Source organism: Drosophila guanche, unplaced genomic scaffold (genome assembly GCF_900245975.1).
Source record: "Drosophila guanche unplaced genomic scaffold, DGUA_6, whole genome shotgun sequence".
Classification (NCBI taxonomy): domain Eukaryota; kingdom Metazoa; phylum Arthropoda; class Insecta; order Diptera; family Drosophilidae; genus Drosophila; species Drosophila guanche.
Genome location: NW_022995751.1, coordinates 3,019,978 through 3,032,431, shown reverse-complemented (window position 1 = coordinate 3,032,431; position 12,454 = coordinate 3,019,978). Strand labels below are relative to the sequence as shown.

The window sequence follows — 12,454 nt, the reverse complement described above, 5'->3', positions numbered from 1 at the left end:
GGCCAAACATTATGGCATAATGAGCTGCCTCCATCCACATCTGCCACGTTCACGTCTGCCGCATTCAATTGGCCATGGGGCAGGGCAACGTCGACGCACGCGGAACGGGGCTAAGCGTCTGCTCTGTCTGCCAATTGGCCAAAAATGCCACAAAAACATATTTGGCAACAGTGGTGCAGGCTGCAGCAGGACAAACTGTGCTCGTGGGTCAATGTTGATGTTGGTTTTTGGACACGGAGACGATGGCTCTACTTGGTTGCAGTTGGGGGCCATAAAATCAGGCAGTCAATGAGCCAAATAGCCAAAATAGCTTTTATTGTTAGTGCCGCAGTCCGGCAAATTAATGAGGTGTCCTGTTCTGTTTAGGGCATCAGACATCGAGACAGCGAGGCAGTGGGCTCTGTGCCTAATCGGCATCGGAACTGCCGCTCCACCCTCGGCTGCTGCAGTTTTGTAATTGAACATGTGGGTGGGACGGGTTGTAGAGAGTAATGGAAATCCCCCAAAGTGCAGACATTTAAACGGATTAGCAATTGTCCATACTAGACCTAAAGCTTTAAGGGGGTGCAGGATATTGCTGGCTATCTGCAGAGCACTTTAATCTCTGATGTGGCATTACATTTAGCCGCTTTCTTGGCCCGCTTTTGCGACAGTCGTCCGTCCATTGCCATTGCCATTGCCATTGCCTGACGGTCCAACAACATTCCCCAGACAATATTTGCATGGAAACTGTTACTGACACTTGAGCGTATTCCTGCCAAAAAAAAGAGCAGCACAAAAAAGGAAAGGAAGTGGAAAACTTTGCTGTCCTCACTTCTTTTTTATTGTTTTCCGTAATTTTCTGTCGCCAGCTCATTGTTGGAGTTTTAATGGTAAGCGAGGAGCATGGCAGGACAGGGCAGGGACAGATCAGAACTCTGGCAATTGTCGCCTTAATGCCAGTCCAGGCGACACACAAAATGTACAAAAATGTTCGCTGGAGTTTACATTTTTATGGATGGAACAGGCGAAAGTTACTTTAGATGCAAAGAGCCTAGCAAGTTTGGGGACAAGATTTGCTAGCCACAGGCAAGAGTAAACCTTTTTTCCTTGTTTCGTGCAGCTGCAGGCAGTGGCAGGGGGAATCCATTCGGTATAAAAGTTCATTTACCTCGCAGCCATAAAGCACTTATTGCGCATACGCCATGTGTTACAATTGCCAGCCAAAAACGAAGAACTTTCAAGACATTCGACAAACACTCACTCCTCCCACCACCCGCCACAGACATTTTTAATTAGCCTAATGAAAAAGTTCAAATATAAAAGGGAAAAGGGAAAATCTCTTTTCATATTTTTTGTGTGGCCCTGAACAAAGGGGATCGGCTGTCCCCCTCGCGACTGTCCTCGCTGACAAATGAAGAGAACGCAACGCAAATAAGCAAAGCAATAATTTCTGCCATTCTGCAGTGGAAGTTGCAGCAGCCAGGGGACGGACGGACAATCTGCTGGTGAACAAAGAAATGCGGCTAATGAAAAGCGTTTGCAAAAGAGCGCAAAAACCTCCTCTGGGGTAAATATGAATGGGGAACCAAACGCAATCTGAGCTCCATCTGCCATTGTCCTTCAACCGATTGGCCGCGTTTGTCTGCGCTATCAGCGCATTGAAAATGTTCAATTAAAAAACTTTCTTGGCGACAGATGACAGACAAAACGCTTAAGCCACTTAAGAATTATTCTCCCGACCCTCCACGGAATTATTTCTGCTCCTCCGATAAGTAGGCATTGCAGAGTGTAATTGATTTTCGACGTCTGACGATGTTTGTTGTGCTGCTACTCGACCACTTTGGCTTATTAAATATTTAAGAGGGAGAATTGTCAGAAAACATCGCAACTGAATGACAGGACATCCCCCGAGCGGCCCCCGCTGGTTTCCTGCCCGTTTGTTTGTCCCGCAATAATTGACAAATAAAGTGCAAAAAGCAGGGGAAAACTTTTCAAGACTTTTTCCCCATGAATACTTTGTGCTGCTGCCGTTTGGCAATTTTCAAATTATTTAAATGGCAGGCATTGGCTTTGCTTTTTTTATTCGCTTTACTTTTATTTCATTTACGCACGCCTTCGTGTGTAGCGATGCCGATAATTGCAACAAAGCAAAAGTTTCCAACGAACCTGAATGCCACAGAAAAAAGAAACCCCAGATGGGGAGCCAAGCAGAAAAGTAGACAACACTTTGACACTGAACAAAAGTAGAGAAGGAAAAGGAAAGGGGGTCGGAAAATAGCCGCTAGCCAGAAAGTTTTCCATTGAAAAAGATTTCGCCACACACACACACACAAGAAGCAAAGAAAAGGAGGAAAAAAATGTGTGTTTGGGAATGGCTGCAATTAAAAATAAAAAAAGGGATTACGCTGCTGGACAGACTTTCGATTTGTCTCCATCCTTCCTGGCCCGCTCCTTCCAGTCCTGCGGCTCCTTCCGCTCTTGATTTTCTTTGCTTTCTTCGATTAAAAGTTTAGCAAATTAAAATCGTATAATGACGGTGATTAGACCATAGAACAAACGCTCGCGGGGGCTCCTATCGGAATGGCATTGAAGAGCGAACTTTAATGTTATGGAATTTCCATGGCCATAAATATGGAGAACTGTGTCGCCGTATAATAATAATAATTAACGTGTGAAAATGTATATCCACACACAGCTGCCCTAGCGACCAATTTGCATAATGAGGCAGGAGACGAGAAATTGATTGTTATTTCCCGCTGTTTCTCCTTCTGTTTTCCAGGTTCTTTTTGTTTTTTTTTTTATTATAAATTAAACAACTTTATTTACTCAATTATGTTACGGTAGTGAATTATTTACATATATTTTCGGGATCCATTTACATACATTTCGTTTCACATCGCTTCGCCTAGGGTTTGCCAATTTCCAATTTCAATTTAGCATTTTGCTTATATTTAAAATATGCATTTTAATTAGATATATATTTTTATTTACGCTTAACAATTGAAAGCAGCAACAACATTTAACATAGATTTTTCGTTTTTTCTTTTTCTCATTTGTTCTTAATATATTTTTAATTTTTTTGCAGTTGGAAAATCCTGAATGGAAGTGGAGCAAAACTATGGGTAAGTTTGAGAAGAAAATATGCCATGCCTTTAATTGCAAATATTATTCCTTTCAATGAATGAAGTTCATGGAATTCTGTGAATTCTTGGAATGCCAACAAATCTACAATACAATTTATAGATAATTTTCTTTCCCTTTGCTTTAGTTAGTTTTCTTTCACACATTTCAAAACGCAATCAAACTTAAATCAAGTAACTAAACTAAACTAGAAATACTTTCACCATTTATCAGCTAGGCGTTTCATTTGCAGTTTCTGTGTGTTTGTTTGTGGTTATCTTTCCTTCTTTTCTTTCGTAGAGAGTATCACATATTCATGGTATCGAATGCCAGCAAAATTCTTTTGCTTGCGCATAATTTAGAACTTAAATGTAATTTTGTGCTACCAGATGTTCAATGTCCGCCATTAGCTACTGCTGCTGCTGCTCCGTCTCGGCGTTCTTGGCGCGCAGATACTTGAGCAGCATTTGCAGCGAGTCGTAGGTATCAAAGTCGTCGAGATTCCGCCGCGATGAGGAGATATTTGTGGGTCGCGGCATGGCCAGCGGCACGGGCAGCAGCTCCGGCATCACCGAATGATGTGTGATCAATGCCTTAAGGCTGGAGAATTCCTTGCGAAAACCCTAAGGGAATGAAGGTTTAATGAGTAAACTCCACGAGAGATTCCAACTAGTTCCTATTACCTTAATTTTGTAGCCCCTGGGGGATCTTAGAATGATATAGTTTGCTATCTTTGGGCCTGGTGGCGATGGCACACGCAGTGTCAGGGCGTAGCAGCCCGGCTTGGAGCTGCTCTTGCGCACCAGAAAGGCGCCCGGACTCTTGCTCTGCAGCACCTCCACGGCAATGTCGCGGGAAATGCCCGCCTGATACCAGCAGGCGTCCTTGAGGTCCAGCTCCTCCTCCTCGTCGGCGCCCACATTGCTGTGTGTGTTGGCCAGGCTGCTGCTCCGCTGGGCACTGGCTCCGCCCTGATTCATTCGCAGGCGATTCGCAAAGATCTTTGGACTGGAGTTGGCTGCAGAAGAGAGTAAATGATGCAGGCAACACCCAATGTGTCGATGTGTAGTTCTTACCGCTGCTCGTCTCTCGCAGATATCGTTTCTTCAGGTTGAACTCGTTGTTGTCATTCAGGTTTACATTGTCCAGCATGGGGATGGCTGTGAGGGACTGCCGGCATGAGTCACCGAACTTGCTGTCGATGTACGAGTCCTCGTTGATGTAGCCATTCGAGTAGACCGGCTGGCTGTCCAGAGGAGCCCTCAAGGGCGTCATGTTGCCCACCAGTGGGCGTGACTCCTCGTTGTGACGCAGCAGACCCATGGTTAAGCGTTTGACCTGTGGACAGAAATCGACAATCGAAGAGTTGACTTGAAGCTTTAAGCAATCCCCCGAAAAGTAGGAAGATCAAAGACGATGAAGATGTAGATGGCGATGGCTAAGGTAAAGGCAATGGCAAAGGCAAAGGCGTTCAAGTGGCAACAAAATTAACTACAATTTAAACACCTTGTAAGCCGACAAGGATCAGGCCAGGGCCAGGGCCAGGGCCAGGAGAAGGATGCAGTCAGGGGCGGGGCTGCAGCGTAGGCGTGGGCCCCGCAGCCACAGACGTGGGCGGACGGGAGGCAAAAAAAAGGGAAAGAATTTATTACCAAGAACCGCAACGAGACAAAATGCTGGCAAAATGCGCCACCGAAAGGCAGCAGAGGAAAGGCAGTCGAAAGTTTTTCTCTTCGCTTTTCTCTCTATTTTTTTCGGCTTTCGGCTGGTGGCACTTAAACAGGAAACGGATGCTTGGACTAGGCATTACTGGGCTGGGCCTGGCCTGGGATGGCAACAAAGGCAGCGAAAAAAGTGGCAGAGTAGCAGCTGAACGATGGAGTGGGTGGGCTAGTGGCAGGAAACGAAGAAAGAGTGCAAAGTGCACAAGGGAAAGGCGCATAAATTCGTGGCAGACTCGAGACTCTCTCTCGCCCTCTCTGTTCCACCCATTGTGTGGTGTGTCTCTCACATTGCAGCCGTCTAAAATGTTGCATTGCAAATGGCGAGTCGAGTCGAGGCGTTGGCGATGCGGCCGCTGTGGCATGCTTGGCGGAATTGTGCCGCAGGACAGCGACTACCGAGGACCAGAAATCAGCAGTAGCATGAGCCAAAAAAAAAAGAGAGCAGGAAAATGAAACAAGAATGGAATAGAGAACTATGTAGAGCAAGTGTTGAATGCTGGTTGCTCTTTTGCACAGTGGGGGAAGAGCGTAGCCGACTAAGGAATGCTCTGTAACAGCTAGCAGTAGGAAATACTCTTAACTTTGCCCAAAATGCATGACAAATGTGTAGCCCTACTGTAGTGTAGTGGAAGGGTAAAAGTCTCCGGCGATAATTCAGATGCACTTGTGCGCCGCATGTTTCCGAGATCCTCCGTGTGCCTCCTTCGTGTGCTTCGCCACCGTTTTCGGGGTCAGTGGCTTTGAAAAAAGTCTGCCTGGCTCTTCTGCTACAATGCTCTTGTGTCTGCCCCGAAACTAGACTACAGTCTAGATGCCAGCACTCTCCCTACCTACCTCTCTTTGGGTCGTTTTGTGTGGCATAATTTAAGGCGACATTGACAATGAGTTGGTGGCTGTGGCAGCGGCTTTATTCTACTTCCTCCAGTACTGTAGTACCTGCTTGGAGTCTGACAGCAATTGTTTGCCCATTGCTGCATAATTTAGATAGAAAGAGAGAGAGCGGGAGAGCGGTTGCTGCTTACGAGCGAAAGCCTTCGCCATTGTTTGCATATTTCACGGCGCATTGCACACTGATTTGCGGCCTTGTATGCCTGTGTGTGTGGGGGATTCCCGGTGTGGGTGTGGAGTTCATTTCTTTTGGATTTACCCCACCTGCTTGCCTGATGATGAAATGAATCGTTCTTCCACCAGGTGTTTTCTTTTGGAGGGTAAGTCGCGTCTCTCCTTTTTTGTTTGCTATTTGCTGTGCGGCTTTTGCTCATTTTGGGATTGGGTTTTGGAGGAGTGGGGTCTGCTCTTGGGGCTTCCCCAAGATGTACACTAATTGCCTTGTACGGCCTGTTGCCTTAATGAACTGCCACCGAGCTGGACATTAGTGGCAGATGTTGTGCTCCTCCCAGAAAGCAGGCGGCACGTGCACCCACTCACAGCAGCACCCAAACAAAAAAACAGAACAACAGCAGCCAACACTTGCCGCAAAATGCTCCACATTTATGCAAATTTAATAAACTCTGCAGCTGGAGCAGGGCGCTGGGCGCTGGAGCCTGGCAAAAGGCTAAGGAGCCAAAGGGATCCCTCAGCTGTCGGGCTCTGTCGGGGTGCGGAGGGAAGGCAAAAGGGTGGCCAGTTTTAAATCAAATCCACCAACTGGTTTGTGGGCGTTTTGTGTGTGTGTGGGCGTGTCCCACAAAATATTATTTATGGCTTTTGAGCTGGAAATACACAAATATTCCGTGCAGGAAAACACTCACACATGATACATGGGCGTAGGCGTGACGAGCGAGAGTCAGGATCAGAAGCGACATGGACTCCGACCCAAACCAGGCCAGGCCAGGCCATGCCACATGTGGCATGCTGATGGCTGTCGCTCAATGTCGGAGCGGAGTTGCACTTGCAGTTGCTAAACAAACATTTAGCGGCGTCGAGTCAACAGCATCGATGCATCAACGCCAGGCGGAAGTTGGAGGAATCAGTGGAAGAGGAAGTGGAGTCAGCCATGACAGACAGCGCGTCATTTCCGGCCAGAGTTGGAGTAGGGACACGGAGAGAGAGAGAGAGAGAGAGGGAGGACAGAGCGGAAGAGTGCTGCAGTAGACTGCAGCTGGGGCAAGGATATGCGGGTGACTCAGACTCGGCAAGCAACGACAGAGCAAACTGCATAATGTGGCAACGCATTTGTCTTTGACTCATGACTGGGTGTCACTCCCCTCCCAGTCCCCTGTTGGTGGCAGTCACTTTTCCAGTCTCTGGTCGCATGTGCAGCAGTTGGCTGCTGCTTTATTTTGCTTATCTGAAATTGAATCAGCCAGCCAAGCAGCAGCAGCAGGAGCACTGGTAGCAGCAGCAGACGACTGCCACGACGACAAGGACAAGGAAGGCAAGTTGCCTGTTGGGCACAATTAGGGAAGCATCACGCCCCTCTATATAACGAGCCCCCCCACAGCCCCTCACAGAGCAGTCCCCCCTCCCGCAAGGGGAAGCAAAAATTAATTTGCTTATCGGGCCGCACCCTGCAACAGAATGATGTTATTGACAGGCAGCAGGCAGCAGGCAGGGCGGGCGGGCGCGACAGGCAGTATGTTGGTTGAACCACACAACGATGGCAAAAAAATGGAAACCCCAGAGTGGCAAACAACAACAACAGCAAAAAAACTATGCAAAACAAAAGGATATGCCTCCTGGTTCGTGCCTGCTCCTGCCCGCCATGTGCCGCGTATGCGTGTTATTTGCTGTTGTCGGCAAAAAAAATGTTTATAGCCAAAATTGATTTATTGACAAAACAAGGGGCGATACACGCCAAGAATATGAAAAATACTCGAAACCAAAAGCGAAAGCCTGCAACCCTTTTTTCTCGTCTTTTGTTTCGGTTTTCGACATATGGGAAATGTCAGGCTGGAAAACGGGTAGCAGCAGCAGCAGCAGCAGCAGCAGCAGTGTCCTTGGCAAGCATTTTGCATGGCATTCCTATTGACAATATTTATGGTTTGCCATTAGAGGCAACTGATTGCTTTTCGCTTTCAATATGGTTGCCCCACGATGCTCCCGGATGCTCCCCGATATACGATTTCAATTTCTGAGAGTGTTGTGTTCTCGTTTCGGTTTCTGGTTGCTGCTTTCTGGTCTTTGGTTGTTTGACTTGGCCTTGACTTGATTTGATTTGATTCGACCCAGCGTTACGGGTCCCTGCAGTTTGCTCTTCCTCTCTGTTTCTGTGTCTGTAGGCATTTAGGTTGCGGCCATTAGTTTACAGACGTAATCACCATAATGCGCAATCGAGTCGAGTCGCATTGCTGCCATAAATAAGACAAACACATAACGTATACGCAGCGTGCCACAACATACGAGTACGAGTACGGGAAGCCGAGCCGAGTCGAGTCGAGTGCAGGAGTCGAGCATGAATAAACTCTCACGTACTTATCGCATAGACTATGCCCGACTGAGCACAGCTGCCGAGACTCTCTTCGAGCACCTACATATACACTCACACACACTCAGACATATACGTGTATGAATATTTAAGGCGTTGAATTTATGAAAACAACGTGCCACACGAGTCGAAGTCATCGTCAACGTTGGGCTAAAGGCTAAAGTTTTGCATTGGTAAACTTTTGGCTCACGCCCTTCACGTGACAAAGAACAGGCCGGGCCCGAAACATTTGATAAACATTTCGGGATGTGGGACGCCTCTTCGACATCTACGTGTTATGACACACACAGAAAGAAGAGCAGTAACCGTAGAAAAATCCACAAGCAATTCAGCAAATGGTCTGTAAGAAGTACCCCAAGGGTTTTCGCCCAGCTCTTAGCGCGTAGCCGAAACTTGTCTAAAGTTCTTCGTCTAAGAAATACTTTTTTCCTCCTCCATGCAATAATTCATAACAAAGCGCTGTGAAAAAAAGAAACGTTGGAAAATATTCGTGGCCCCAAAAAGACTTCGAAGGAGTGGCACACAAAAAACCAATAAACGTTTGGGAGTGATTGCACCCTTATCAAAGTCAACGCCAAAGCCGAAAGCCGAAAGCCAATGCCAAAGCCATCAAATGCGAGTATGTTTGATCTCCTCAATGGGATAATGGGAGGGGAAATATTTGTAATACATTTTGCTAAGCAAATCCTAAACCTACAAAATATTCAACCCACTTACCAGTGGAGGCTTGTCCGTCAGCCGCTTGCAATTGTTCAGCTCTGTGGGTGAGTTGTCCTCATCGGAGCTGGGCGTTTGGGCCACCTTCTCGTTGTCATTGCAGCTGTGGGATTATAGATTTGTTGGGAACCATATATCAGGAGGAATGCTTAGAGCTACAAAGGGATAGTGTATTGGTCTGTGTGTGTGTGTGTGTTTGTCTGATGAATGGCGATTAAAGCTTTTGGGGAAAACTACTACACGAAGCGCGTTTCGAGGGCTACTCACTTGAGATTGGCGTGCGTGAAGAGTTGCAGTGGCCGGCGACGTCCCAGAGTGACTGGCGATGAGGGAGCGCCCAGTCCGAGACCGTGCTTACCTCTGCTAATGGTCGAGACATGCATCGGGGAGCGTGGAGTGTTGCTGTTGGTCGCCTGCTGCTGATGCTGCTGCTGGCGATTGCTGCAGGAGGAGGACCTAAAGCGGGCCCCAGCACCCGTCAGCACAGCAGCCAGATTGGCGGCAATGCGATTGTCGAACCGATTGAAATAAGAGTTTGAATTGGAGTTGGAATTCGAATTTGAATTTGAATTTGAGTTGGAATTGTCGGCCGTGGGGGAGGAGTTGCTGCTGCTGCTGGTGCTGCCATTCCGATTGTTGCCTGTTGTCATTGTGGTTGTTGCTGCTGCCACGACTGATGCTACGAGTGATGCTGCTGTTCTGGTGGCTGTCGATGCTCCCCCGTTGCTTGTCCTGCCGCTGCTGCTGCCACTGCTGCTGCTGCTGGTCTGCTCATAATCCAAATTATTGTTGGTTATCATTGCGGCGGCTTCCCTTTGCTTTTGGGCATTAACTTTTGGCAGGGCCAGGGCAGTGTTTTCCCACTCTGAATTATGTGCGCGTATAAAAACGCTGCGGGCGGCTTTTGTCGCACTGCGTGTCGCCCCCAAAAATACAGGACATCGGCACCACTCACCACCAGACGAAGCTCTTTCAACGACTCGGCTTCGGGGCGGCCTTTATTAAATTTGCCTAGAGTGGGGTCGGTGGGTGGTAGAGGGGAGTTGGGGCACTCTGGTGAGGCTGTGCTCCAGCCGCAGGGGTTCTTTGCCGGCTTCAATCCCGCAAACTGCAGGCGGCGCAGGACGAAGGACAGCGACGAGGAGTCGCAGATTTAAACACAGAATTAATTCAAGCGGAAATTGGCAACGAAGGACACGCGGAGAGGGAAAGCAAAACAAGAATGCAAAAGCGTGAAGCATAAACGAAGCAAAAAATCAAAATGAAAATGGGCAGATAGCAGAGCGGGGTGGGAGGCATGCAGTGGGTGGTTGGGCACGAGGCAGCGATTGAAAGCGAAAACGCAAATGAAAACGCATAAAAGACGAGACCAATTTTTGGGGGAGAAGCCGCAAAAATGCACATAAATAGGAATAGAAAGTGAGTGAGAGAAAGGGAGAGAGACAAGAAGAGGGAGAGTGGGCACAGGGTGTTGTGTGGGTTGGTAGTTAGAGCGGTGGGGAGAGATGAGCAACCCAGCCATGACGTCAGACCCGCATAAAGCGCATAAATAGCAGGATTTTCGCAGGGATTTTCGCATGATGATGGAAATGATGATGTTGTTGGAGTTGTTGTTGTTGTTGTAGAGTTTTATTGTTGTTGTGATTGGGAATACAGAATAACCAGATTATTGTTTTATTCATTTTTGCATTTTCCATTTTATGCGATTATTGATTCCAGAAGCCCCAACAATTTTCCCCAATTTTCCACACAGTTGAAAGCAGAATTTTCGCCAATTAGTTGCCAATTTTCATTTTCGCATAAGATTGAAGTCGGGGAAATTGTTGGAGTTTTTTGTGTTGTTTTTTGCCAATTTCGTTTCGTTTCGGGTCAAATTTCATGTAAATAAAGAGTGAAAAAATATGGTCGATTTTGTAGAACATGTTTTCGGTTTCGTTTTCGTTTGCTTTTTGCAATTTTAAAATTTAATTTCAAACCAACAATTTTTGCACTGAAAGTTTCAGCGGAAAGCGAGAGCTCTTTTTGTTTTTACAATTTTTTTCGCTTGTTTTTTGATAGAACGAAAGGGAAAATTTCAATGCAAATTCGTGGCTAGTTTTTATAATTTTTAGACTGATATTTGTGAAGCGTTTTTTTGGGTGCACTCACATTGGTTCGGGGGGAGCAACCAAACTTTTCATTGAGCCTTCCTTCAGTGGGCCACGTTTACAGATGAAAGAAGATGTGAGGATGCTGCAAAGAGAAGAGTTCGATTTAATTAAAATCAAGCCAAAGCATTGCTCAAGTGTGTGTGTTGCGTAGGGGATGTACATGTGTGTGTGTGTTTGTGGGGGGGCTGCTATTCCATAGCAATCATTAGACGTTCATAGTCAACACCTCATTAGGTGACTAATCAAGCGAACGCTGGGCACGAAATAACAACCAGTTCAGTCCACTGGCAACAGATTAAAGAGAGAGAGAGAGAGAGTCAGCTCCAGGCAGCTCCAAGGGGGGGTAGACAGCGCTGAAGCCGGAACAAGGCGCCAAGCCACAGACACTAAACAAAACCAAAGCAAATCATCAAGATTGCACCATGAAAAACTAGAGATGGCATCGTGTCCGCAAGGAGCGACCAAAGCTAGCACGAAACTAAACGAGAGGCCATCGCCAGCGGTGGACTAGTGGGTGCTGGACTAGACGCAATGAAGTAAACAAGAAGACGATGCCATGCCGCAAATAAAACGCACAGATTAAAGGATGCCCGGGTGAAATGTCTTCTTAATTACTTCGCAGAGTCTAAGGAGGCGAGCGGGAGTGGCAGACAGAGCTAAGACTGGGAAGGATAAACAAGGCTGGGTGGGATGACTGAAACGTAATTGAGAAGTCGACGGGCTGGGACCTGTTCCTGGCTCGAGCTTTAGCTCTAGCTCTGCTGGCTCTGGCTTGGGGTTCCTGGTTCCTGTGTCTGCAGCGCAGTTTAAGCGGAAGTAATTTAATTAATTACAAATGAAACGGAAACACGACAACGACGACAGGAGAGAGAAAGGTACTGGGTGGGTACAGACTGCATCGTGTGTCGATTGTTTGCTCAACTGAATGGAGAAATGAGCGCTCTGAATGGGGGAAACCCCATGAAGAACCCTCTCTAAATGGATAAATCATAGGAATGGGGTGGAACCCCCCTCTAAAATTCCCTTAACAACAGCAAAACAACAAATCCAATTCAAAATTTTGTTGTATTCGTTATTTTGCATGTGGGTTGCGTGGCCTAAGCGTTTTTCAAAACGAGAACAACGAAAAGAAATTAAGGGCAGCTCTGGCTCCCCGGCTCCCAGCAGTGCAATTAAATTTTTCCACAGCAGACCGCAAACTATTCGAAGGCACTGTACGATACACACACACACACACACACACACACACACAGTGCTGTACGCATTAAGCACAGCTCATTTGCATTGCGGTTTTAATTGCCAGAATGAGAGAGGCAGAGAGCGAGCAAGAGCAA

The 12,454-nt window shown here is 47.1% G+C and overlaps 1 protein-coding gene across 1 annotated transcript; it reads right to left on the bottom strand.

Moving 5' to 3' along the window:
- Positions 1-3,239: 3,239 nt before the first annotated feature.
- LOC117587149 (probable serine/threonine-protein kinase cdc7) lies at positions 3,240-11,150 on the bottom strand. Its single transcript, XM_034277656.1, has 6 exons — positions 11,119-11,150; positions 9,238-9,966; positions 8,971-9,073; positions 4,179-4,440; positions 3,786-4,120; positions 3,240-3,725 (listed from the first exon to the last, which is right to left on the bottom strand). Exons 1-6 carry the CDS (start codon positions 11,148-11,150, stop codon positions 3,513-3,515), a joined length of 1,674 nt encoding a protein of 557 aa, XP_034133547.1. The 3' UTR covers positions 3,240-3,512.
- Between the last annotated feature and the right edge of the window lie 1,304 nt (positions 11,151-12,454).